Here is a 26,153-nt window from a genome sequence, read left to right on the forward strand (position 1 = left end):
CACTTCAAGATCCTATACCTTGTGCCATGCACTTTGCTGGGTATTGGGCACGCAGAAGCCAGGAGAAAGGGAGCTCTTCTTTATTAAGCACTTTTTAGATGTCAGGTACTAGCACTCTGGGTGAATAAGAAACTCAAGGTGTATAACATATACACGTGATTTTATATTCTGTTTTTTAAAAAGGGACCAAATTGTAAAACCATCAGACCCCACAAAACCTGCATCTGCCCCTGCCCAGCACCTATCATGCTGAGTGATGTGATTCTAGCCATATTTTTATGTATAATTTAAATGGAATGTCCTTCATCAAACCTTCCCTAGACCACATCCAGAAATTATTTTTCTCCATTCTAGAACTTCATAGCACTTTTTATGTATCTGTTATTACCTACTGTATTTTGTATCAAAGTATAGTTTTATGTATTTGTCATATTTCCTCCACTAGATTATAAATTCTCTGAGGACCAGGTCTATATGATAATAGTTTTCAACTATACCACAGTACTCTGAAAATAGTGTGTGCTCAATAAATATTTGATGAGTGAAAAGAGCTACCAGCAACTTATTTATTAGTATGGTCCAGGCATTTACATTCATTATCCCATCTGATCTCATTTAATACTTTAAAAAGCTACGTGGTTTAAATACCACACTATTCCCATTTTAAGGATAAGAAAACCGAGGCTCAGCAAGATGAAGTGAATTGACAGATCTCATAGTTAATAAGTGGAAATCCGGGTTTCAAACGTAGGTGTGTGTCTGAAGCCAAAGCCAGGCTCTTAACCACGGCAGAGAAATAAATCATTCTTCAAGAAGTTGAACAAGAAATACTTCTTGTGCTTAAAGAATTTCTACTTGGTGGAAGAGTCAGACAAATCATATATGTTTTTAAGTGATGAATGCTGTAATGCCCCCAAAACAAAATGCTTTGGGAAAACTACCCAGAAGATGGATAAGTTTGTCTGGGAGAACTGTTGAAGGATAAGCCATTCAGCTGGAGATGGGTATTCCAAACTGAGGAAGAACATTTGAAAAAGGCCTGAAGAAGGACCTGGCCATCAGGCACACAGGAAGTTCTGTGTGATAGGAAGGTATGGGCCATAATTAATGTGCCAAGGGTTGAGGGTGAAAGAATCCACAGAACCCAAATCATGAAGGCCTCACGTGCAAAAAAAGCTAAGGAGGATCTTATCCCTTAGGTAATGAAGAAGTAATGGGAGCTTTAAAAAGAAGGGGGATGGAATGATTATATGTTTTTTAAGAAAATTTCTCTGAAAGCCATATGAATGAGAAAGTGCAGGGGTGAGTGACCGTCAGGAGGAGCCTAGTTAGGAATTCCTGGCAGGTTCAAGTGTGCAACTCTGCAGGCCTAAACCAAAGCAACAATGCTAGGATGATTTGAGAGACATTTCTGAAGTAAAACTGACTGCATCTGTTACATGATTAGAAGTGCTACATGAGCAGCAGAGAGGCAATGCAGAAGTTTCTGATTGCAAAATTGGGCAGATAGCATTAACCATGATAAGGAATTTAAAAAAAAAAGTCTAGGGAAGATAATGAGTTCATTCTTAGGCAGTGAAATAAAAATTTGGAGTAGAGACTGCAATCTGGTCTGGAGATATGGATTAGTGAATCATCAATAAGGGAAAGGATAAGACCATCCATTTACTAATTTATTAAACCAATATCAAGTCCTTAATATGTGTCAGGCACTATGCTAGGTGCTAGGGGCACAAGATTACATTCTAGTGGAAGACAAGCAACAACAAAACAAAAAATATATATATATATATATATAATTTCATTGTAAGATAAGTATAATGAAGAAGAGATACAAGGGTTGTGATAGAAAATAATGGGGGGGGGGACTTGGTTTGGACGGAGTGATCAGACAGTAACATTTAAACTGAAACCTAAATGTAGAAAAGTTGCCCCGTAGGGAAGAGCTAGAGGGAAATAGTGAGAATCAAAGGCAGCCAGGGATATGATTTTTAGAAACACCATTTATGAACATCAAGCAGATAAGGGGAGCCCTTCAAGAAGACTAAGAAGGAACAGAGAGAGAGGTAAGAGAAAAAAAAGAATTATCTTTAATGAAAGAAATTCTAGAACCATGCTGTCCACTAGAGTAGCCACTAGACACATGTGACTATTTAAATATAAATTACTTAGAATTAAATAAAATGAAAAATTAGGTTTCTCAGTCTCACTATCCACATTGCAAGTGCTTAATAACACATATGGCTAAGGGCTACCATACTGGACAACACAAACAAGGAGCACTTCCTTCTCACTGAAAGTTCTGTTGGCAGTGCTAATCTAAAGAAAAGTGTATAAATCTGAAGAGAGGTCAACTTGGAGAGGAACTAAAAATAAAGCTATTCCTGTTCTCTCTACTCTCCTCAAGGTGACTACTAAATATGTATTAAATAATCAAATGGCATTGTGCTTTTAGAAATGTGAAACTCCATTTCTGATTTTCATTAACCAAATATTTGTAATGCTAGAGTTGGAAGGGGTCACTGCAGTTCTGGTTTGCTGTCCTCACCGCTCACTCTATCACACAAGATGGAAAATGGAAAGAGGCTATTTTCAAAGACAATGGGGGTTAATGTTGGAGTCAGAACTTAGGAAACTGGTTTCAAATTCTTCTACAGTAAAATGGATGCATCCAAATTAGTCAACATAAGACCTATAAAACTTGAATCCAACTATTTTTTGTTTAATTAACCCAAACCACTCACCCCATATCATTCTAACTGCTGAGGGTTTGAGCATTTGGTAATTAATTGGAATTTCATAATACCATAGAGTACTAGCTCAAAAGACAATTGTAAAAATCTTTCCTGAGGGGCTTCCCAGGTGGTGCAGTGGTTGAGAGTCCGCCTGCCGATGCAGGGGACATGGGGTCGTGCCCCAGTCTGGGAAGATCCCACGTGCCACGGAGCAGCTGGGCCCATGAGCCGTGGCCGCTGAGCCTGCGTGTCTGGAGACTGTGCTCTGCAACAGGAGAGGTCACAACAGTGAGAGGCCCGCATACCACACACACACACACACAAAAAATCTTTCATGAGAAACACGCAAAGACACATATTAATCAAACTATCAAAAATTAAACACAAAAAATATTAAAAGCAGCAAGGGAAAAGCAAAAAATAATATACAAGGGAATCCCTATAAGGTTAACAGCTGATATTTCAGCAGAAACTCTGCAAGCCAGAAGGGAGTGGCAGGACATATTTAAAGCAATGAAAGGGAAAAACCTACAACCAAGATTACTCTAACCAGCAAGGATCTCATTCAGACTTGATGGAGAAATTAAAACTTTACAGACAAGCAAAAGCTAAGAGAAGTCAGCACCACCAAATGGCTTTACAACAAATGCTAAAGGAACTTTTCCAGGCAGGAAACACAAGAGAAGGAAAAGACCTACAATAACAAACCCAAAACAATTAAGAAAATGGGAATAGGAACATACATATCAATAATTCCCTTAAATGTAAAGGGATTAAATGCTCCAACCAAAAGACAGGCTAGTTGAATGGATACAAAAACAAGACCCAGGCTTCTCAGGTGGCGCAGTGGTTGAGAGTCCGCCTGCCGATGCAGGGGACGCAGGTTCGTGCCCCGGTCTGGGAAGATCCCACATGCCACGGAGCAGCTAGGCCCGTGAGCCATGGCCACTGAGCCTGCGCATACAGAGCCTGTGCTCCGCAATGCGAGAGGCCACAACAGTGAGAGGCCCGCGTACCACAAAAAAAAAAAAAAAAAACAAGACCTGTATATATGCTGTCTACAAGTGACCCACTTCATATCTAAGGACACATACAGACTGAAAGTGAGGAGATGGAAAAAGGTATTCAATGCAAGTGGAAATCAAAAGAAAGCTGGAGTAGCAACTCTCATATCAGACAAAATGGACTTTAAAATAAAGACTATTACAAGAGACAAAAAAAAAAAACACTATATAATGATCAAGGGATCAATCCAAGAAGAAGATATAACAATTGTAAATATTTATGCACCCAACATAGGAGCACCTCAATACATAAGGCAAATGCTAACAGCCATAAGAGGGGAAATCAACAGTTACAAAATGATAATAGGGGACTTTAATACCCCACTTTCACCAATGGACACATAATCCAAAATGAAACTAAATACGGAAACACAAGCCTTAAATGACACATTAGACAAGATGGACTTAATGGATATTTATATGACATTCCATCCAAAAACAACAGAATACACTTTCTTCTCAAATGCTCATGGAACATTCTCCAGGACAGACCATAACTTGGGTCAGAAATCAAGCCTTGGTAAATTCAAGAAAACTAAAAACATATCAAGTAGCTTTTCCAACCACAGCACGATGAGACTAGATATCAATTACAGGGAAAAAAACTGTAAAAAATACAAACACACGGAGGCTAAACAATACACTACGAAATAACCAAGAGATCACTGAGGAAATCAAAGAGGAAATCAAAAAATAAAGTACAAACAAATGACCATGAAAACACAATGATCCAAAAGCTATGGGATGCAGCTAAAGCAGTTCTAAGAGGGATGTTTATAGCAATACAGTTCTACCTCAAGAAACAAGAAAAATCGCAAATAAACAACCTAACCTTACACCTAAAGCAATTAGAGAAAGAGAACAACAACAACAACAAAAAAAACCAAAGTTAGCAGAAGGAAAGAAATCATAAAGATCAGATCAGAAATAAATGAAAAAGAAATGAAGGAAACAATAGCAAAGACCAATAAAAATAAAAGCTGGTTCTCTAAGAAGATAAACAAAATTGATAAACCACTAGCCAGACTCATCAAGAAAAAAATGGAGAACACTCGAACAGAATTAGAAATGAAAAAGGAGAAGTAACAACTGACACTGCAGAAATACAAAGGACCACGAGAGATTACTACAAGCAATTATACGCCAATAAAATGGACAACCTGGAAGAAATGGACAAATTCTTAGAAAAGCACAACCTTCCGAGACTGAACCAGGAGAAATAGAAAATATAAACAGACTAATCACAAACACTGAAATTGAAACAGTGATTAAAAATATTCCAACAAGGGCTTCCCTGGTGGCGCAGTGGTTGAGAGTCTGCCTGCCGATGCAGGGGACACGGGTTCATGACCCGGTCCGGGAAGATCCCACATGCCGCGGAGTGGCTGGGCCCATGAGCCATGGCCGCTGAGCCTGCACGTCCAGAGCCTGTGCTCCGCAATAGGAGAGGCCACAACAGTGAGAGGCCCGCGAACAAAAAAAAAAATATTCCAACAAAAAAAAGCCCAGGACCAGAAGGCTTCACAGGTGAATTCTATCAAACATTTGGAGAAGAGCTAACACCTATCCTTCTCAAACTCTTCCAAAATATAGCAGAGGGAGGAATACTCCCAAATTCATTCTACGAGGCCACCATCACTCTGATACCAATACAAGACAAAGATGTCACAAAGAAAGAAAACTACAGGCCAATATCACTGAGGTACATAGATGCAAAAATCCTCAACAAAATACTAGCAAACAGAATACAATAGCACATTAAAAGGATCATACACCATGATCAAGTGGGGTTTATCCCACGAATGCAAGGATTCTTCAATATATGCAAATCAATCAATGTGATACACCATACTAACAAACTGAAGGAGAAAAACCATATGATCATCTCAACAGATGCAGAAAAAACTTTAGACAAAATTCAACACTGATTTATGATCAAAACTCTCCAGAAAGTAGGCATAGAGGGAACCTACCTCAAAATTATAAAGGCCATATATGACAGACCCACAGCCAACATCATTCTCAGTGGTGAAAAACTAAAAGCATTTCCTCTAAGATCAGGAAGAAGACAAGGTTACCCACTCTCACCACTATTATTCAACATAGCTTTAGAAGTTTTAGCCATGGCAATCAGAGAAGAAAAAGAAATAAAAGGAATCCAAATCAGAAAAAAAGAAGTAAAACTGTCACTATTTGCAGATAACATGATACTATACATAGAGAATCCTAAAGATGCCACCAAAAAACTACTAGAGCTAATCAATGAATCTGGTAAAGTAGCAGGATACAAAATTAAGGCACAGAAATCTCTTCCATTCCTGTACACTAACAACAAAAAGTCTGAAAGAGAAATTAAGGAAGCACTCCCATTTACCAATGCAAAACAAAGAATAAAAAACCTAGGAATAAACCTACCTAAGGAGACAAAAAACCTGTATGCAGAAAATTATAAGACACTGATGAAAGAAATCAAAGATGATACAAACAGATGGAGAGATATACCATATTCTTGGACTGGAAGAATCAACATTATGAAAATGACTATACTACCCAAGCAATCTACAGATTCAATGTAATCCCTGTCAAACTACCAATGGCAGGGCTTCCCTGGTGGCACAGTGGTTAAGAATCCATCTGCCAATGCAGGGGACACAGGTTCGAGCCCTAGTCTAGGAAGATCCCACATGCCGTGGAGCAAGTAAACCCGTGTGCCACAACTACTGAGCCTGCACTCTAGAGTCCAAGTGCCACAACTACTGAAGCCCACACGCCTAGAGCCCGTGCTCCACAACAAGCGAAGCCACGGCAATGAGAAGCCCGTGCACCACAACAAAGAGTAGCCCCTGCTCTCTGCAACTAGAGAAAGACGGAGCACAGCAAAGACGATCCAACACAGTAAAAAAAAAAAAAAAAACAACAACTACCAATGGCATTTTTCACAGAGCTAGAACAAAAAATTTCCCAATTTGTATGGAAATAAAGAAGATCTCGAATACCCAAAGCAGTCTTGAGGGAAAAATACAGGGCTGGAGGAATCAGACTCCCTGACTTCAGACTATACTACAAAGCTACAGTAATCAAGACAATATGGTAATGGCACAAAAACAGAACTATAGATCAATGGAAGAGGACAGAAAGTCCAGAGGTAAACCCACACACCTATGGTCAACTAATCCTTGATAAAGGAGGCAAGAATATACAATGGAGAAAAGACAGCCTCTTCAATAAGTGGTGCTGGGAAAACTGGACAGCTACATGTAAAAGAATGAAATTAGAACACTCCCTAACACCATACAAAAAATAAACTCAAAATGGATTAAAGACCTAAATGTAAGGCCAGACACTATAAAACTCTTAGAGGAAAATGTAGGCAGAACACTCTGTGACATAAATCACAGAAAGATCGTTTATGACCCACCTCGTTGAGAAATGGAAATAAAAACAAAAATCAACTAATGGGACCTAATGAAACTTCAAAGCTTTTGCACAGCAAAGAAAACCATAAACAAGACGAAAAGACAACCCACAGAATGGGAGAAAGTATTTGCAAATGAATCAGCAGACAAAGGATTAATCTCCAAAATATATAAACAGCTCATGCAGCTCAATATTAAAAAAATAAACAGCCCAATCCAAAAATGGGCAGAAGACCTAAATAGACATTTCTCCAAAGAAGACATATAGATAGCCAAGAAGCATATGAAAAGCTGCTCAACATCACTAATTATTAGAGAAATGCAAATCAAAACTACAGTGAGGGGCTTCCCTGGTGGCACAGTGGTTGAGAGTCCGCCTGCTGATGCAGGGGATACGGGTTTGTGCCCCGGTCCGGGAGGATCCCACATGCTGCGGAGCAGCTGGGCCCGTGAGCCATGGCCGCTGATCCTGTGCTCCACAACAGGAGAGGCCCGCATACCGCAAAAAAAAAACAAAAAAAAAAACTACAGTGAGGTATCACCTCACACCTGTTAGAATGGGCATCATCAGAAAATTTACAAACAACAGATGCTGGAGAGGGTGTGGAGAAAAAGGAACCCTCTTGCACTGTTGATGGGAATGTAAATTGATACAGCCACTATGGAGAACAGTATGGAGGTTCCTTAAAAAACTAAAAATAGAATTACCATATGCCCCAGCAATCCCACTACTGAGCATATACCCAGAGAAAACCATAATTCAAAAAGACACATGCACCCCAATGTTCATTGCGGCACTATTTACAATAGCCAGGTCATGGAAGCAACCTAAATGCCCACTGACGGACAAATGGATAAGGAAGATCTGGTACATATATACAATGGAATATTACTCAGCCATAAAAAGGAATGAAATTGGGTCATTTGTAGAGACTGTCATACAGAGTGAAGTAAGTCAGAAAGAGAAAAACAAATATTGTATATTATCACATAGATGTGGAATCCAGAAAAATGGTACAGATGAACTGGTTTGCAGGGCAGAAATTGAGACACAGATGTAGAGAACAAACGTATGGACACCAAGGGGGGAAAGTGGGGGTGGGGAGTGGGGTGGGATGAACTGGGAGACTGAGATTGACATGTATACACTGATGTTTATAAAATGGATAACAAGAACCTGTTGTATAAAAGAATAAATTAAAATTTTTTAAAAAGATGTTAAGGGCTTCCCTGGTGGCGCAGTGGTTGAGAGTCCGCCTGCCGATGCAGGGGATGCGGGTTCGTGCCCCGGTCCGGGAGGATCCCGCGTGCCGCGGAGCGGCTGGGCCCGTGAGCCATGGCCACTGAGCCTGCGCGTCCGGCGCCTGTGCTCCTCAACGGGAGGGACCGCGACAGTGAGAGGCCCGCGTACCACAAAAAAAAAAAAAAAAAAAAAAAGATGTTAAAAAATTTTTTTAAAATAAAAATCTTTCCTAAAATGTGCTTTGCCTTTAAGGAAAATATGCAGAATGATTTTTCTCATCTGTTTATAAAATATTACTTTTGCTTATACCCCAGCTTTCAAAATGTTTTTAAACAATATTTCACCAGTCATGAAAGCTTATGGGCAAATGGTGCGACTATAAAAATTAACTCTGTACAATGGTTATGGTTTTCTTTTATTTAACAGAATTGCTAAAAGTATTCCTTTTATAAGTAACTGCTCTTTAAAAATCAAAGTGTAACAGGAAGCAGAAGCAAATACCTGTCATCATAGATGGTATATACAACTTAACAGGAAAGTTTTCTGCAAAAATACTATGAAATAAAGGAAAACAAGAGGAGTAATTTATTTTCTTTTACTTTGGAGATGAGATGATGATTAGAAGGTATGAATATGAAAAGTGAGAGCATATGTGAGAGCAAAATTTGCTTCCTTGTTTGTCTTTTTGAGAAAGTCAGACAAAAGCAAATTGAGTAACATGGTTATTACATTATTATATTTGATATATGAAAAAGGAAAAACTCCAAATATTTCAAGCTAACCAAGATTAGAGGTCTTCCCTGGTGGTGCAGTGGTTGAGAATCTGCCTGGCAATGCAGGGGACACAGGTTCGAGCCCTGGTCTGGGAAGATCCCATATGCCGCGGAGCAACTAGGCCCATGAGCCACAACTACTAAGCCTGCGCGTCTGGAGCCTGTGCTCCGCAACAAGAGAGGCCACGATAGTGAGAGGCCCGCGCACCGCGATGAAGAGTGGCCCCCGCTTGCTGCAACTGGAGAAAGCCCTCGCACAGAAACGAAGACCCAACACAGCCAAAAATAAATAAATAAATAGAAATTCATAAAAATACATTAATATTTTTAAAAAAAGATTAGATTGAAACTAACCTATAGTTGATTTATGTTTGTGGGAAGAAAATTATTTCATTGGTCTGTTTGATTCCTTTTATCAAGGATATTAATATTATATAGGGATCTCAGATGTGTAACTAATTCCAAGATTTCTCCAGAGAAGAGAGCTAAGAGAGAGTTTTACAAAGAATACACACTAAATGCTGGCAATTAAATCCAAGGCCGTATGTTACAGCCTCAAACAAAGTCCCTCACTTTGCAAGCCAGATTATTTGTAGAGACCTTTAGAATGTTCAGTTAAGCTCCTTGCAGGCAATCTTGGGAGGCTGTAGACACAGCATAACATAACATAAACATTTGAGGCTTACCGAGAGCAGTTACTGCGTCCACAGAGTCTCTGCTGAGTAAAGAAATATTCAATGCCTTCGCTTTATCCTGTATAAAATCTGAATTCCTTAGCCTGGCATCCATGTTCCTTCACAACCTGCCTCAGTCTTCTAGTTGTCCTTGACACAGATCCTACACTCCATTCAAGCTGTGTTCTCCCTGTTCTCCAAGCACATCTTGCATATGCTCCCCTCTGGCCCCGGGCTCATGCCATGTACTGAAATATCATCTACTTTCCTTTCCACTTAATTAGTTTCTACCCATCCATCAAGGTCTAGCGCAGAGTCTATCTTCTCCATGACTTAATCATTTTTTCTTTAATGAGGAGATTTCTCATTATCCACAATACTCAGTTGATACTTAACATATGTGGCCTTGCATTGTTGATTTATTATTTTATGTATATCTGTTTCCAGAAATGGTAACTCCCTGGGAAAAGAAGTGAGTTAGCATTTACTGAGCACTTGCCGTGTGATCCTAATATATATTTAAATTCATCCTTAAACTGCCATAAAATAGATATTATTGTTCAAAATTTACAGCTGAGAAAATAAGACAACAAAAAATTCCACCAAGGTGATCAGCTGTTAATTGATAGGACTGCCTTCAACCCTCCATCTATCTAGCCCCAAGCCCATATAGTTTTTCCCAGTATCACAGCATACCATACTATCCCCATCTAATAAAATTCTTTTTATCTCACACAGTACCAACCACAGTATATTTATTTAGTATATACTCAGTATCTGTGTGGTAACTATGTTGCTGAAGTCAGCCTATCCTCTGCTGCAGAAAGTCTAGAGCATAGATCCTCCTCTTCGATGCCAAAATTCTTGTGTATTATCTTAATATCATGTCCTCATAATAGCAGTTCAACAAAACCCCTTTATCTTTGTGTATCTATATGATGTCCAGTAATCTGCTTAACTGATTGACTAGCTGACCAAATTAACTAATTACTTGAATGAGGCATACACTGCATTACAGTCTTCTGAGGAGCTAGATGATTTATATATAAGACATCAGTCCTAATCAGCCAGCAGCTTTGAAGCCGTCACCTTCACTATGCCCCCTCTTCACACTTAGGCTAATACACTTCTTCCCATGCTGCTGAAAAGTCTCCTTCATCCTCATCACTATTTTTTCCTTAACAACATTGCTCACATGAATACAGTTGCATTTATAGAGAAATAAAGAAGAGAGGGCTCGGGGAGACTAGCTGGCTCTTTACGCATGACCTCAGAGGGTAACACTCCCTTACTGGATTATCACGATAGTAAATCTGAGACTTAACATCTACGTGCTCTGAAACTCAATTTTTGTCCGTGTATCCAGGGGTGATCAAGCTTATACGCCATAATGCCAAGTTATGAATGTACAATAAGAAGTGGATCTGCTCAAGATACCAGAACGTGCTGTTTAGCACATTCACTCCTATTAGGAAAAACACTATGGAAAGATATATTTTAATGAGCAGGTAGCTTGATGAGCCTGGACTCTTAGAGAAGGAAATCAGCCAGCCAGATGACCTTAATGGCTGCTGTCACTGAGCTAGATGGCCAAATGAGCCCATCTTGTGGGTTACCCCCACCAGCCAGCACATTTAATTTTTTTTTTTTTTTGGCTGCGCCATCCCAGCACATTTACATCAGCAACCTGGAGCCAGAGCTGGAGGGTGCCTCTGCCCCATAACGCTGGAGCTACATTGCCGAGTTCCTTCTCCTAGCACACAGGAAGACTCTCCCTCTCTTCTTCTCCCAGGTTATTCAGTTTTGTGAATTCTATTCCTAAAGTACAACTTCTTCCACATTCAAACATGCCTTGATTAACATGCCTTGAAAAAACAGGCCCTTTGAGCCAAGGTGAGGTCAGATATGTATCCCTGACATCGTTGAGGAGCTAATATATTGTGCTTTATCCTTTTGTTTAGGGTATAGACTTTCAGGGTCCTGATTCTTTGCAAGGGTCTCTGATCTAACGCCCACCTCAGGACCCACACAGTCCTACCCAGGCAGCAATCAACTCTGGACACTGGAAACCTGCAAAAGCTGTTCAGTCCACTGCTCGTCTCAGTACTTGCCTTCTTCTCTGAACTTGTACCCCTTTGTTTTTGGCCTCTAAGGATTTCTCTTACTTGCAAGCTTTGCCAGTCATTTAAAACTATTTTATAAGCATTCTATTCAGAATTTTTAGCTGCTTTGTAATGAGAGGGGTTTTAGGACATCTAATCTGCCAAATGACTGGAAATAGGATCTCAATGTATACTTTTCTTTAATACCTTTCTCTTTTCTAGATGTTTCTAGCTCATTGCCTACTCTGAATTTTATCACTCCTCCTTGACGTAAACGTTATTTCCTGCCAGGTTATTACTCAAGCAAGGAACCTGCCCCACAGAGGACATGCCCAAGTTCTCCCACATCCCTAGGGAGGTGGAACTAGATAGAATTCAATATCATTTCATCCTACCCCCTCACTTGTTTTTTCTTTGTTCATGCAATATATTTTGTGTGTGTGTGTGTGTCTATCTTATAGGCTCAGTCCATACTATTTCCCAACATTACAAAAACAAATAAACCATGGTCTTTATCTTTCAGGACCATATACATTCACAGAATAGATAAGTAAGCAAAGTAGTTTCATGACAGTAAAGGTAACAATAGTGGTATGATCAGTGAAAACTAATGTGATTTCAAAAAAGGAGACGTGGTCAGTTTTTCTAGAGGCAAGGGGGGATAAGGAAACAGAGAGGAGACAGCACCAGGCCTCAGTCTTGAAGGCCAAGTGGAAGCAGAAGTTCATTATACAGATGAGGATGCAGGAGAAGGCATCTTTCTAGCCAAAGAGAACAGCCCACTGCTGGAGGACAGTCTGGACACAGACAATAAGACATGGAACAACCTGGTGTGAGGAACAACTCTCACCTGGAGAGTTGGAACTGGGGTGCAAGGCTGGAGCACGGGGTGCAAGGAAGCATGGTGGAGTTAAGCATTAGAGAGGTAGTTGAAGGTCAAATGATGGGGAACTTTGGATATCATGCTTAGAAGTTTAGGCTTTATCCTGAAGGCATATGGATCCCGAGAAGGCTTTTGAGCAAAGGAGTAATATGGTCAGATACGTATTTTATTAGAAAGATGACTGGAAACATTTTCACAGCTTACTTCCCTCCGCACCACACAGCCTCTCACTATGGTGGGTATTTTGGGAGTTGACTGGAGTGACTTCACACACCTCAGATGTTCAAAGCTCAAGGAACATCCTACTAGTGGCCATGAGAAAGCCTTCAGGTTTAAGTAGTCACCTCTTTTTTTTTTTTTAATCCTGTACCCTCTTAAGCCATCTGGTTTAAGGAGAAAAAATTAGCCCATAGCACCCTGCTTCCCTCTCCATGAAAACATCCCAGCTGGCTGAGAGCATCCTCTGAGACTCCAGCTAAACAAGACGATGCTGCTACTGATCAGCCGCAGCTGGGAGCAAATCAGGCAGGCATCTCCCCAACTGTTCAGCATCCAAAGGTTTTTACAATTAAAAGGCTTTTTATATCCCATTACAAGAAAAATAAAACTGCCTAAGTGAATGTAGCACATCTCATCCAGGTGATGATAAAAAGACAAAACCTTTTTAGAAGAAGACTGGTCCCTCTTTGCTCTTGGCTACTTTAGCTTACTGTGCACGTGTTTCTGACCAAGCACTTGTCCCGTTCCTGGGCTCTTATAACTGTTTGTTTACATGTGGCTCCTCCCACCCCAGGCTCTTTCATGTTTGTATTCACAGTGCCTGACACAATGTCGGTACCCCACAGATGTTTGTTTATTGAAAGTTTGGATACATAAATAAAATAAATACTTTTAAGTGGATAGGTAAGTTTTTTTTAATATGGATATAGCTATTATGAGTAACCAGGTTCCATCTTTACTATAGATTCCAATTTAAAATCTAATAGGAAAGCTGAAATTAGTAGACAGCACCTAGTATGTACCAGGTATTGGGGACAAAAATCAAATGACATGTTCCCTGCTCTCAAGCTGATCATTCTAGCTGGAGAGGGAGACAGTTTGCCAACTCAGTGTCATAAACATTATGATAGATACGTGGAGGAAATGCTACGGGAGGCGCCCATCACAGCCTCGAATGGGGAGGTTGAAGAGAGTGTCAGGGACAGCTCCTAGAAGATCGTGATTCTTGAGCTCAATCCCGAATGAGGAACAAGAGTTAGAATTGTGTTCCACTGTTCACATTTAATAATGTAGAATAATGACTACTAATGGGTTCCTAGGCCATCCGAACTCCAGATGATGAATGACAAGAAAATTAGAGCTCCAATCACTTCAGTATGAAAAGTATTCACTTCTTTATAAATTGGCAGTGTGAGCTCATTTATTCAATCATCAGGTGTTTATTGAGCATTCTTCTATGTATACAGGGGATACCTAGAAATATAAACCACGACACCACACCTTCAATAGATTATAATCTCTCTGGAGGCCACAATGCCCTCATGCACGGAGAAGCTCGTGGAAATACAAGGAGTTATGTTCATCAGACCCGAAGTCATTGGCCTAGGCAATAAATATGCAGAAATGAGAGCTGTGGCTCAAAATCTGGGGGAATGGGCCATCATGATGAAGGCAGACCGTAAGCAAGTCTAATATAAAAGGAAAAATTAAGACAAAAGGGAAATATAAGATACATATATATAGGATATTTCAGCATGAGACAACTTGGAAGGACAGAGATGGGACTGAGTGTGGAATATTAAATCAGCTTAAAGTTACAGAGAATTACTGTGAGCCAAGTACCACGCTGAGCATCGTGGAGAAGACAAACGTGGAGCAGACACCGAATGTGCCATCAAACTGCGAACAGTACAGAGTCTCACTGGCAGCCCGCGGCTGATCCACAACAGAGACATGTGGGTGTGACCTGCACCATACTTTTATTTATGTTTTATCACTGTCAGCTTAAAATTCTGGAAATTCACACAAAATCTAGATTCTTATCTTTAGAAACTGGAGAATCTGGCCATACTAGTCGGTGTTCCTGCTTGGAACACCTGTCCAGAGCTGAGCAGAAGCTACCCTTAGAGGGAACATACCCTCAGTTTGTTAACAGTCCCTGCTCACCTGCTTCACTCATTTATGTATAGATTTTTCCATCCCAATTAAAATCTAGCACAAAAGAAAGGTATTTGCAAAAAAAATTATAACTTGAAGTAGAAGGTAAAGTGAGGTCTAAATCACTGTGGGAGTCAAGTCGTTCATTCAGTAACTATCTCCTGAGTTACTGCTACTGCTGGAGAATTGCTGGTGCCTGAACTCCCGGAGTTCACAGTCTATTGAGGAAGAAGGATATATGAGCAAACAATCACTGCACAATGTAATAAATGCTACAATGTTATGTGTACAAGACACAGTGTGGACCCACGGAGCAAGTGATCGCCTGTGTCTGGAGGGTCAGAGAGTTTGAACTGGGTTTTGAGATGGCCTGAGCCAAGAAATGGAGATATGAAGCAACCTGTCAAACTCAAGGAAGCACAGGAGTTTGATATGACTGGAGCACAGGATGGCTGGAGCCAATTAAGCAAGGAACTAAGCGAATCAGGTGTCATTCTAGTGGAAAGAATGTGTTTGGAACATTGAAACTAGAATCAAAGAATCTTCAAATTAGGAGACTATCCTAAAAGTCCAAGCCTGAACTAGAGAGAATGGAGAGGTTGCGTAGAAACCATGACCTTCAGAGAGAGCAGAGTGCAAGGCAACGTATAATGAAGGACTGAAGTTTGCGGTTCAAATGATAGAAGCCAAGGGCAGTTAAAGTGAATCTTTGAGTGTCAATAATTCTAGAAACTATATTCAGTAAATATACTGTGATACCTTTTTAAAATTCAGGTCCTCCTCTGGCTTATACAAAGTATATTTTAGTTTAGTGTTTTAAATTTCCATTGTGTAAGTTCTCTCTCCATTTAATGGACAAAACACTTAACTTGTAGTAAATTGACTGGCTCTATCAAAACAATGAGATACCAGTACATACCCCTTATTTGGCAGAAATCTAGAACACCATCAACACCAAATGCTGGTGAAGAATTCTCATTCATTGCTGCCGAGAATGCAAAATAGTACAGCCACTTTGGAAGAAGTTTAACAGTTTCTCACAAAATTAAACATACTCTTACTGTACGATCCAGCAATCATGCTTCTAGTATTTACCCAAATGAACTGAAAATTTATGTCCACACAAAAACCTGCACATGGATGTTTATAGCAGCTGTATTTATAATTGCCAAAACTCGGAAGAAACCAAGATGCCCTTCAGTAGGTGAGTGAATCAATAAACTGTGGTATAGCCAGACCATGGACTATTATTCAGCACTCAAAAGAAATGAGCTATCAAGCCGTGAAAAGACATGGAGGAATCTTAAATGCCTATTACCAAGTGAAAAAAGCCAATCTGAAAAGGCTACATACTGTAGGATTCCAACCATGTGACATTCTAGAAAAGGCAAAACTATGGAGACAGTACAGAGATCAATACTGCCAGAGGTTGTGTGGAGAGTGGGATGAATAGGTGGAACACGGGATTTTAAGGTCAGTGAAACTACTTTGTATGATACTATAATGACGGATACATGTCATTATACATTTGTGCAAAGCCACAGAATGGACACCACCAAGAGTGAAGCCTAATGTAAACCATGGACTTTGAGTGATAAGGATGTGTCCGTGTAGGTTCATCAACTGTAACAAACGTAGCCCTCTGGTGGGGGATATTGAGAGCGAGGAAGGCTATGCATGTGTGGCGGCAGGATGCTTATGGGAAATCTCTGTACCTTCCTCCTAATTTTGTTTGAACCTAAACTGCGCTTAAAAAACTGTCTCAGAAAAAGAGAACTACAATACGACCCAGCAGTCCCACTACTGGGCATATACCCTGAGAAAACCATAATTCAAAAAGAGTCATGTACCACAATGTTCACTGCAGCTGTATTTACAATAGCCAGGACATGAAAGCAACCTAAGTGTCCATCAACAGATGAATGGATGAAGAAGAGGTGGTACATAAATACAATGGAATATTACTCAGCCATAAAAAGAAACGAAATTGAGTTATTTGTAGTGAGGTGGATGGACCTAGAGTCTGTCATACAGCGTGAAGTAAGTCAGAAAGAGAAAAACAAATACTGTATGCTAACACATATATATGCAATCTAAAAAAAGAAAAAAAAAAGATTCTGAAGAACGTTAGGGCAGGACAGGAATAAAGACTCAGACGTAGAGAATGGACTTGAGGACATGGGGAAAGGGAAGGGGAAGCGGGGATGAAGTGAGAGAGTGGCATTGATATATATACACTACCAAACGTAAAATAGATAGCTAGTGGGAAGCAGCCGCATAGCACAGGGAGATCAGCTCCGTGCTTTGTGACCACCTAGAGGGGTGGGATAGGGAGGGTGGGAGGGAGACACAAGAGGGAGGAGATATGGGGATGTATGTGTATATGTATAGCTGATTCACTTTGTTATGAAGCAGAGACTAACACACCATTGTAAAGCAATTATACTCCAATAAAGATGTTAAAAAAAAAGTCTCAGTCATAGAAAAAGAGATCAGATTTGTGGTTATCAGAGGTGAAGGGTGGGAAGGAGGGGGAACTGGATGAAGACAGTCAAAAGGTACAAACTTCCAGTTATAAGATAAATAAGTACTAGGGATCTAATGTTCAACGTGATAATTAACACTGCTGTATGTTATATATGAAAGTTGTTAAGAGACTGACTCCTAAGAGTTCTTATTGCAAGGAAAAAATCTTTTTTATTTCTTTAATTTGGTATCTATATAAGATGATGGATGTTTACTAAACTTATTGTGATAATCACTTCATGAGGTATGCGACTCAAATCATCGTGGTGCACACCTTAAACTTATACAGTATTGTATGCCAATTATACCGCGATTAAACTGGAAGAAAAAAATTTGTCTTGAAAAAGAAGACTAGCTCTGATGTTTACTAGCTGTGTGAACAAGCTAGCTTAACAACTACCTTAAACAAGTTGACTTACCTAAGCATCAGAAAAACAGAACTTCTCACGCTACTATACATAAAACAGATAATCAGCAAGGACCTACTGTATAACACAAGGAACTCTACTCAATATTCTGTAATAATCTATATAGGAAAAGAATCTGAAAAAGAATGGATTATATGTATAACTGAATCATTTAGCTGTACACCTATAACTAACAAAACAATGTAAATCAACTATACTCCAATATAAAATAAAAATTAAAATAAAAAAAGTAGAACTTCTAATTTTCCACAGGGTTTTGATCCTCTGACAAGAAAAATATACATTAAAACAGTTTTTTTATTTTTTTATTGAAGTACAGTTGATTTACAGTATTATATTAGTTTCAGGTATACAACATAGTTATCTAATGTTTTTACAGATTATACTCCATTTAAAGTTTTTTATAAAATATTGGCTATATTCCCTGTGCTGTACAATATATCCTCGTAGCTTATTTTATACATAGTAGTTTGTATCTCTTAATCCCATATTCCTATTTTCCACCACCCCCACCCCCCGCTTCCCTCTCCCCACTGGTAACCACTAGTTTGCTCTCTATATCTGTGAGTCTGTTTCTGTTTTGTTATCTTCATTTGTTTGTTTCATCTTTACGTGAAAACTCTTTAAAATCTTCCATATAATGTAATGGTTTATTAGTATAAAAAGTTTAAATTAGAAAAAGTACATCATTTGGAGTGTGCTTCGGACATTTTATTTGCATACCATCTTACAGATTTATTTCTTTGCATTTCTCCCTTTTATTAAACATCCTAATTTACTTTGATATAAAATTCTATTTCTAAAAAGACATTTAAATCTCAAGAGTTGAGAAGTTTCCAAGTAATTTGGTTTAAAAGACTTGTCCAAGGAAAATAAATAAAAACTACCATCACTTAAGAATGATGTGCTTTTTATGCAAAGGGTCACTAACAAAATGCCCCTGCATGGGTTACATAGATATGTAATGGGGTCTGATGTTTCATAATAATCTTTAAAGCTGTATTCTTTCTGCAGAGAGCATTTTGCATATTAAACATATAAGGATAATCCTTACTTCCAAAGAAATTTTGTTCTCTCCCATTTTTCTATTAAAATATCAGGCTCCCTCCATAAAGTTTTCATTTTCTCATTTTTGATAGAACCTTGAGTACAATACTTTCCTCTTAACTTTGCAAGAAGTGCAAATATGATGCAACTTATAGATTTTTGTCTGAGAAACGTGAGGGAAAGGTAAGACTAGAGAATGCAAGGCAAGCTAGAGAATGAATGCCCCATCTAAAGAGGGCCATGTTCTAGACAACTGTTGCTATGCAATGAGATTAAGAGCCAGTATTCACAGAATGTCTGGGTTTTTTTCATGTAAAGCCATAAATCCACATTTTATGCAAATTTTCCTAATTTTAAATATGAGCAACTAATTCAAACATTTGTAAACACTGTGGGTCAAATTAAGCCTCCAACTTATCAACTGACAATCTCTGGAATATATCGTACTCTGAGATTTTGAAACAGAAAATGTGTCTTAATTCTGCCTTTGCTACTTACTAAACTCAGTAAAAACTTGGGCAAGCAGTCTTATTTCACTAATCTAAAAAGTAGTCAAAATAATTTCTTCATCAGGTTGTTTACTTTTCACAATATTTTGTTATAAAAATTTTTCAAATATAAAGAAATTTAAAGAATGTTATAATGAACATCCATATACTTGCCATCTAGATTCTGCTTTTAACATTTTACTATACTTGGTCTATTCAATCTATCCAGTCATCAATCCATCATCCCTTTAGGATCGGTTTCAAAGTAGTTGCAGACATCAGTATACATCCTCCATTAGATTGTTTTGAGGAATAAACGGAATGATGCACAGAAAGCATCAAGCACAATATTTAACGTATAGATAAAGAGTCATAATAGCCCCCTTCCTTCCCTCTGTTTATTATCTGTAGCTTGAATGTCATTGGTCCCACTAAGAGTGTGTGTTTTATATTGGGGGAAGAAGGATATTTTTATAATAACTTTTTTTGTCAAAAATCCTCTTGGCCCCTACCTTCACAAATGTATCTAGAACCTGGACTTCCAGTATCAGCCAAAATAGAGTATCCCCATTCCTCTCTAATCCTCCCTCTTGTTATAAAAGCAAAACCAACTTTAGACATAATAAACATAGCAACACTCTAACAAGTTGGAAAGAAGTCAGACTGGCTTGGAGAGGAATGACGCTGATGTGAGTTATCTGGATTTTCTTTCTGCTTCCCACATATCCTGGATGGGGCAGTAGAGAAGCCTATACCCTGAAACCACCAACAGGCACAGATAAAGTAGCCTCAAGAAAAGCCTGCTCCCTGTAACCAAAGGACTGGGAAAAGGGTAGACGAATAGAACTGGGAACATTTTAGTAATACTGGCCCTACTCTAGCCAAATACCAAAGAAAAAACTGTCCACTCACCATTGTGGTACCAGTAGACCATGCAGATAGCTAGATTTCTGGCTCCACCAGAGACAGTTAGGAGAAGCAATTATGAGATGGTCCTTCATTTCCTCCACTGGGCTGGTGTCAGTGGTCCAAACAAGAGCTGAACTTCCATCCCCACTCTGCAGCAAAAAGGCAGAATAAGATGGTATGAGATGTAGCTGGTTGAGACTCCACTTTCAGTGGAAAGCTGAAGTTACATCTTTACCCAACAGCAACAAGCTGGAATGAGGTTAGCATTCTATTCCCCTACTCCTGGTATTGGCAGGGACCAGCTGGAAGCTGGACTTCCACCCCCTGGCAGTGGCAACAGATAGAAGGAGGAAGAAGGAAGCAGCACTCAGTGGCAAACCACTTTACCTACCAGGGTAGTGTCAGTGGGACTCAGTGGGGGGCTGAACTTCTAGCCCCACCCAGAGGCAAAGAGGCAAAACAAGGTGGTTCAAGGTGGTGCTGGTCAACATGCTACTTTCTCTCCACCGCTGGTGTCAGTGGGTCCAATGGGACCTGAGCCTCTACCCCAACCAAGTGACAGGCAGGTAGAATAAGTCAAATGTTAGCTGGTACCCCACTTTCTCTCCTCCCTGGTGTCACCAGGGCCAAATAGGGAGCTGAATATCCATCTCACTTGGATCTACATGCTACACCTAAACCAATCCACTATGTGGAAAAGACTAAGATTAGATAGGATCCAGTGCCTCACAACATAACACCCAAAATGTCCAGTATACAATAAAAAAATTGCTTCTCATACCAAAAACTAGGAAAATCTCAACTTGGATGAGAAAAGACAATCAACAGATACAAACACTGTGATAACACAGATGTTGGAATTATCTGTCAAGGATTTTAAAGTAGCCAGCATGCTTCAGTGAGCAATTACAAACACACTTGAAATAAATTTTTTTAAAAAAAGAAAGCCTCAGCAAAGGGATAAAAGATATAAAGAAGAACCAAATAGAATGTTAAAGCTTTAAAATAAAATAACCAAAATTTTAAAACTCACTGAATGGGCTCAATAGCAGAATAAATATGACAGAAGAAAGAATCAGTGAATCTGAAGATAGAAAAACGGGAATTACTCAGTCTGAACAGAAAAAGAAAATAGATGGAAATGTATCCACTGTTCGCCACTTCCTCTAATACCACCCTGGTCCAAGGGACTATTATATTTTGCCTAAATATAGCAATAGCCACCTAACTGGTCTCACTTCTTTAAACTTTGCCCCTCAAATCTATTTTATACCAAAGTAATCATTTAAAAATGTAAGTCAAAAAAAAAAGTAAATCAGATCAAGTAATTCTTCTTCTCAATGGATCCCCATTTCTCTCAGAGTAAAAGTTAAAGTTTTAAAATGGTCTAAAAGGCCCTTCAGGATTTATCCCCTGTTGCCTCTCTGCCTGTTGCAGGCAAAATTATGAAGTGGCCCCATGATCTCCACCTCCTGGTCTTACTCCTACAGTTAAGTTACCTTACATGGAAAAGGGATTTTGCAAATGTAATTAATATTACTAATCAGTTGATCTTAAGGTGAAGAATTATCTGGGTGGGCCTAACCTAATCACATGACCGTTTGAAAAGCAGAGAGTTAAATCCAGCTAATTGCAGAAGAACAAGACAGAGAGATTCCAGATATGAAAAGGATTAAATGTACCATTTCTGGCTTGAAGATAGAGAGGGCCACATGGGAAGGAAAATGCGTGGCCTCTAGAAGATGAGAGAGACCTCCAACTGGCAGCCAGCAAGAAAACAGGGACCTTAGTCTTTGTTAAGACTAATGGTTAATTTTATATGTCAACTTGACTGGGCCACAGGGTGCCCAGATATTTAGTTAAACATTATTCTAGGTATGTCTGTGAGGAAGCTTCTGGATGAGACTAACATTTGAATTAGTGTACTGAGTAAAGCTGATTGTCCTCTCTCGTATGGGTAGCCCCATCCAACCCATCCAAGGCCTAAATAAAACCAAAGGTTGGGTAAGAGAGAATCTGCTCTTTCTTTCTTTCTTTGAGCTGGGTCGTTGGTCTTCTCCTAACTTTGGACTCAAACTTTAGCTAGAAGTCATACCATTGGCCCTCCTGGGTCTCCAGTTTGCCAACTATAGATCCTGGAACTTCTCAGCACTCATGACTGCATGAGCCAATTCCTTATGACAAAATATATGTAATACAGTCCTACAACCACAAGAAACTGAATTCCGCCAACAACCTAACTAAATATGGACCTGGATTTTTCCCCAGAGCTTCCCAATAAAGTTTGGCCTGGCTGACACCTTGATACCAACCTTAAGAAATCCTAGGCAGACAACCTAGACAAGCCCACCCAGACTTCTGACCTACAGAACTGTGAGATAATAGTGGGTGTTGTAGTTTCAACTACTAAGTTTGTGGCAATTTGTTACTCATTAATAGAAAACGAGTACACTGAGTTCATCTTTTACCATTCTCATTCCCTTGTTCACTCATTCAGCCACACTGGCCTCCTAGCTCTTCCTTGACGACACCAGGCACCCTCCCACCTTAGGGCCTCTATTCTTTCTGGCTGCAATGTTTCCTTCAGATATCATATGACTAGTTTTCTCACCCCTTCAGTCTTTCCTTAACTGTCACCTTCTCAATAAATCCTGCCCAGGCCCATCCCTGAAAGCACCAATCGTTTTTACACCGCTCTGCTTTTTCTCTTTCTCAAAATATTTATTGCTTTCTAACACGCTATTTAACAAACTTATTTATTGCATTTATTTCTTTTTAGTGGTCTACCACCATCAGAATGTATGCTTATAATAGTAGGGATTTTTGTTTTGCTTACAAACTTTCCGAGTAGCTGGAACAGTTCCTGACATAGTAGGTGCTTACAAAGTATTTGCAGAAAAAAATGAATTAACTCTTAATACATAGCATTATTACATATTACTTATAGTCCAAGCTCTGATGTGCATTGTAAATCCTTCCTCATAATAAGGTTAAATAGATATAATGCATCTCTTTGTGCAAGGAAATGTGATAGCAAATAACAAAATCTGTGTAATCATTAGTATAAAAATATATTGGATGGCTCTTTGCCATTCTTACATCATTAAGAGCAGGAAAATAGAAGAGGAACCTTTAATGATTGGAACTGAGATATCTGGGAGAGGAGGGTGGGTGATACAGAAAGCACCTTGGTCAAACCTAAGACTTGCAGAATACATTTTTTGAAACTACTGATAGAGAAAATTCAACTAGATGACTTCTAAGATCCTTTACAATTCTACATTCCATACTTCTCCAGCTTCTACACAAACTCAATGAACTGTTGCCTTAAGATTTCATCTCTCTTCCTTTTATTGATGACCGTCAAATCTGAATTTGCAGTCCTCTCTGAGAACCTAAACGCCTATCCTTTGTCTCTAACTGCTGCACATCTCCACAAGGATGTCCCACTAGTACCTGGAACTGAGCATCTCAAAATCATACTCATCCTCATGACCCACCTACCCCTCTTTTGCCAATTACTTAGATGTTCTTCCTTCCTCCTCCAATACCTGAATCAACCTCCGGACCCTCTGTTCCTCCCTTCAAATTACCTCTCTCATGTTACCCTTTCTTTTCATTATCACTGCCATCACTTTTGGGCAGGCTGTCACTTCCTCAAACGTGGATTACTTGGACAACATCCTCACTGGTTTTCCTGTCTCCCATCATATCTGCGCTTCCAACTCCACCAGTCCTATTATGGTCATTTGTTAACCTTCCTAAAATGGATTTAAATATTCTTCGTGCCTCGAAATCTTCCAGTGAGTCCCCACTGCCTACAGAGTAAATTTTAATTAACAATCAAACAGACAACAAACCCACAGGCTGGCATGTAAGATCTTTCATGGTCTGACCTATTCAGTCTAGTCTCTTGTCCCCCAAATTCTCTCCCTCTTTTTGGATACATCCATCCTACTGAATACTACTCTAGTGCTCATTACAAGAACAGATGTTTTAAACAAAGGAAACTTGTAAGTCTAGTTTAAGTAAATGTTTTGGAATTAAGGAATAAATTTGCATGGTATTTTGACATTTGTTACAGTGAGGAGTTCAGACATCTGCCCTGATATTAGCATCTTTTTGATATGCAAATTTATCATAATTGGGGAAGCCATTTTCACAGGTAATGAATGGTGTTATATATCCTGGTGAAAGTAAAAGCAATGTAAATCTTGAGTGGGCCACCCTATGAACTGTGCTCTCCACTTGTTTCTACAGGGAGCCGCGCAAGGTGGTCCTGCACAAAGGCTCCACTGGCCTGGGCTTCAACATCGTGGGCGGGGAAGACGGAGAAGGTATTTTTGTATCCTTCATTCTGGCTGGTGGACCAGCAGACCTGAGTGGGGAGCTCCAGAGAGGAGACCAGATCCTATCTGTGAGTATTTCTTATTAATCTTTATTCCCTCCATGTCTGACACCATTTGAGAGAAAGTCACTCCCAGTTATAACTCCAAAAGCACCTTAATTACAAAGGAAAAGTGGAGGAGAGCATTATGGCTTCAGGTGCATGTTGTAATTTAAATGGTGTTCAGGTGTTTGAAGCGTGTTACTTCCCTCAGATACAGGTAAAGGTGTTAGTGTTTTCATTTAGATTTTCTGAGACATTTGCATCCAATAGAACACTGAGAAGCATGCATTCTTTAGGTATATTACTTATTTTTCAAAATGCCAGATTTCTTTCAAAATCCATCACTATACTCTAAAAACCGTATCTTTATGATGTATATAGTTTGTTGCATATAACTATGTAAGAATAATGTATAAAATAGTGCTATATACAATTTGGTGACATTGATAAGTCATTGATAAGTAGCAGCATGACCATTTACCTAAATACAAAAATTGCCAGAAATGAGTTCATAAGCACTTATTTATCAGGCATTTTATAAAAGTAATTTTTAATTCCCACAATCACCCTGAAAGGTAGTGCCCCATGTCCAGATGAAAAGAGTAAGGTTCAGAGAGGTTAAATAACTTGTCAGAGTTAACCTAACTAAAGAGTCAGAGCTGGGATTTAAAGATTCAGTTTTAATGCCCACCACCTACCTCCCCTCATCCCTCCCTCCTTCCTTCCTGCCATCCATCCTTCCTTCCATCTTACTTTCCCTCTTCCTTTCTTCTCCAAGTCCTTTCTTCTATTTGAATGTCTACTGAGTGCTTCTTTCTACTACATCAAGCTACCTCCCTGGGATAAACTCTATGATAAGTAGTTAAATCCATTGTGAGTGTTCATGCCCATACTGCAATTTTGGCAAACATGCAAATAATGATAGAGAATTACATAAGGAGCCCAGTTCTATGGCTGAGGTTATTGCTCACAACTCAATGAAGCATTTAGTTTGTGGTTTTCATTGTATACTTAGAAAAATTTGCTTTTGCTTTATAGCTATGGTTTGTAGCTAGAATTTTCCAAGTGACCTTATGTTTGTTAACCATCACTCCAACTCCTACTCATGCACACATGATTTACCTGTATAATGTAGTCAGTGGACCTAAGCCAAGTGTCCAGTGGTCTGCATGCATGGCCCTGCCTTATGTGTTTCTGTGGTTCTCCCACACATGCAGGTTCCTTCTCACTCATCAACCAGCAGATGTCTGGAAAGACTGAGTATAGGATAAATAGGGTAAGGTCCCATGCCAGGCCTTTGTTCTGTTACCCAATGTCA

At 39.3% G+C, this 26,153-nt stretch overlaps 1 protein-coding gene across 11 annotated transcripts in view; it reads left to right on the forward strand.

The window, feature by feature from the left end:
• Positions 1-26,153, forward strand: part of DLG2 (discs large MAGUK scaffold protein 2) — a 928,219-nt gene that overhangs the window by 537,209 nt on the left and 364,857 nt on the right. For all 11 annotated transcript variants that reach the window (XM_065883319.1, XM_065883310.1, XM_065883311.1 and 8 more), the window contains one exon: positions 24,706-24,862. In XM_065883319.1, coding sequence (XP_065739391.1) covers positions 24,706-24,862 — 157 coding nt within the window. The remainder of the gene's footprint in view (positions 1-24,705; positions 24,863-26,153) is intronic.

This window comes from Phocoena phocoena, chromosome 8 (assembly GCF_963924675.1).
Source record: "Phocoena phocoena chromosome 8, mPhoPho1.1, whole genome shotgun sequence".
Lineage (NCBI taxonomy): Eukaryota > Metazoa > Chordata > Mammalia > Artiodactyla > Phocoenidae > Phocoena > Phocoena phocoena.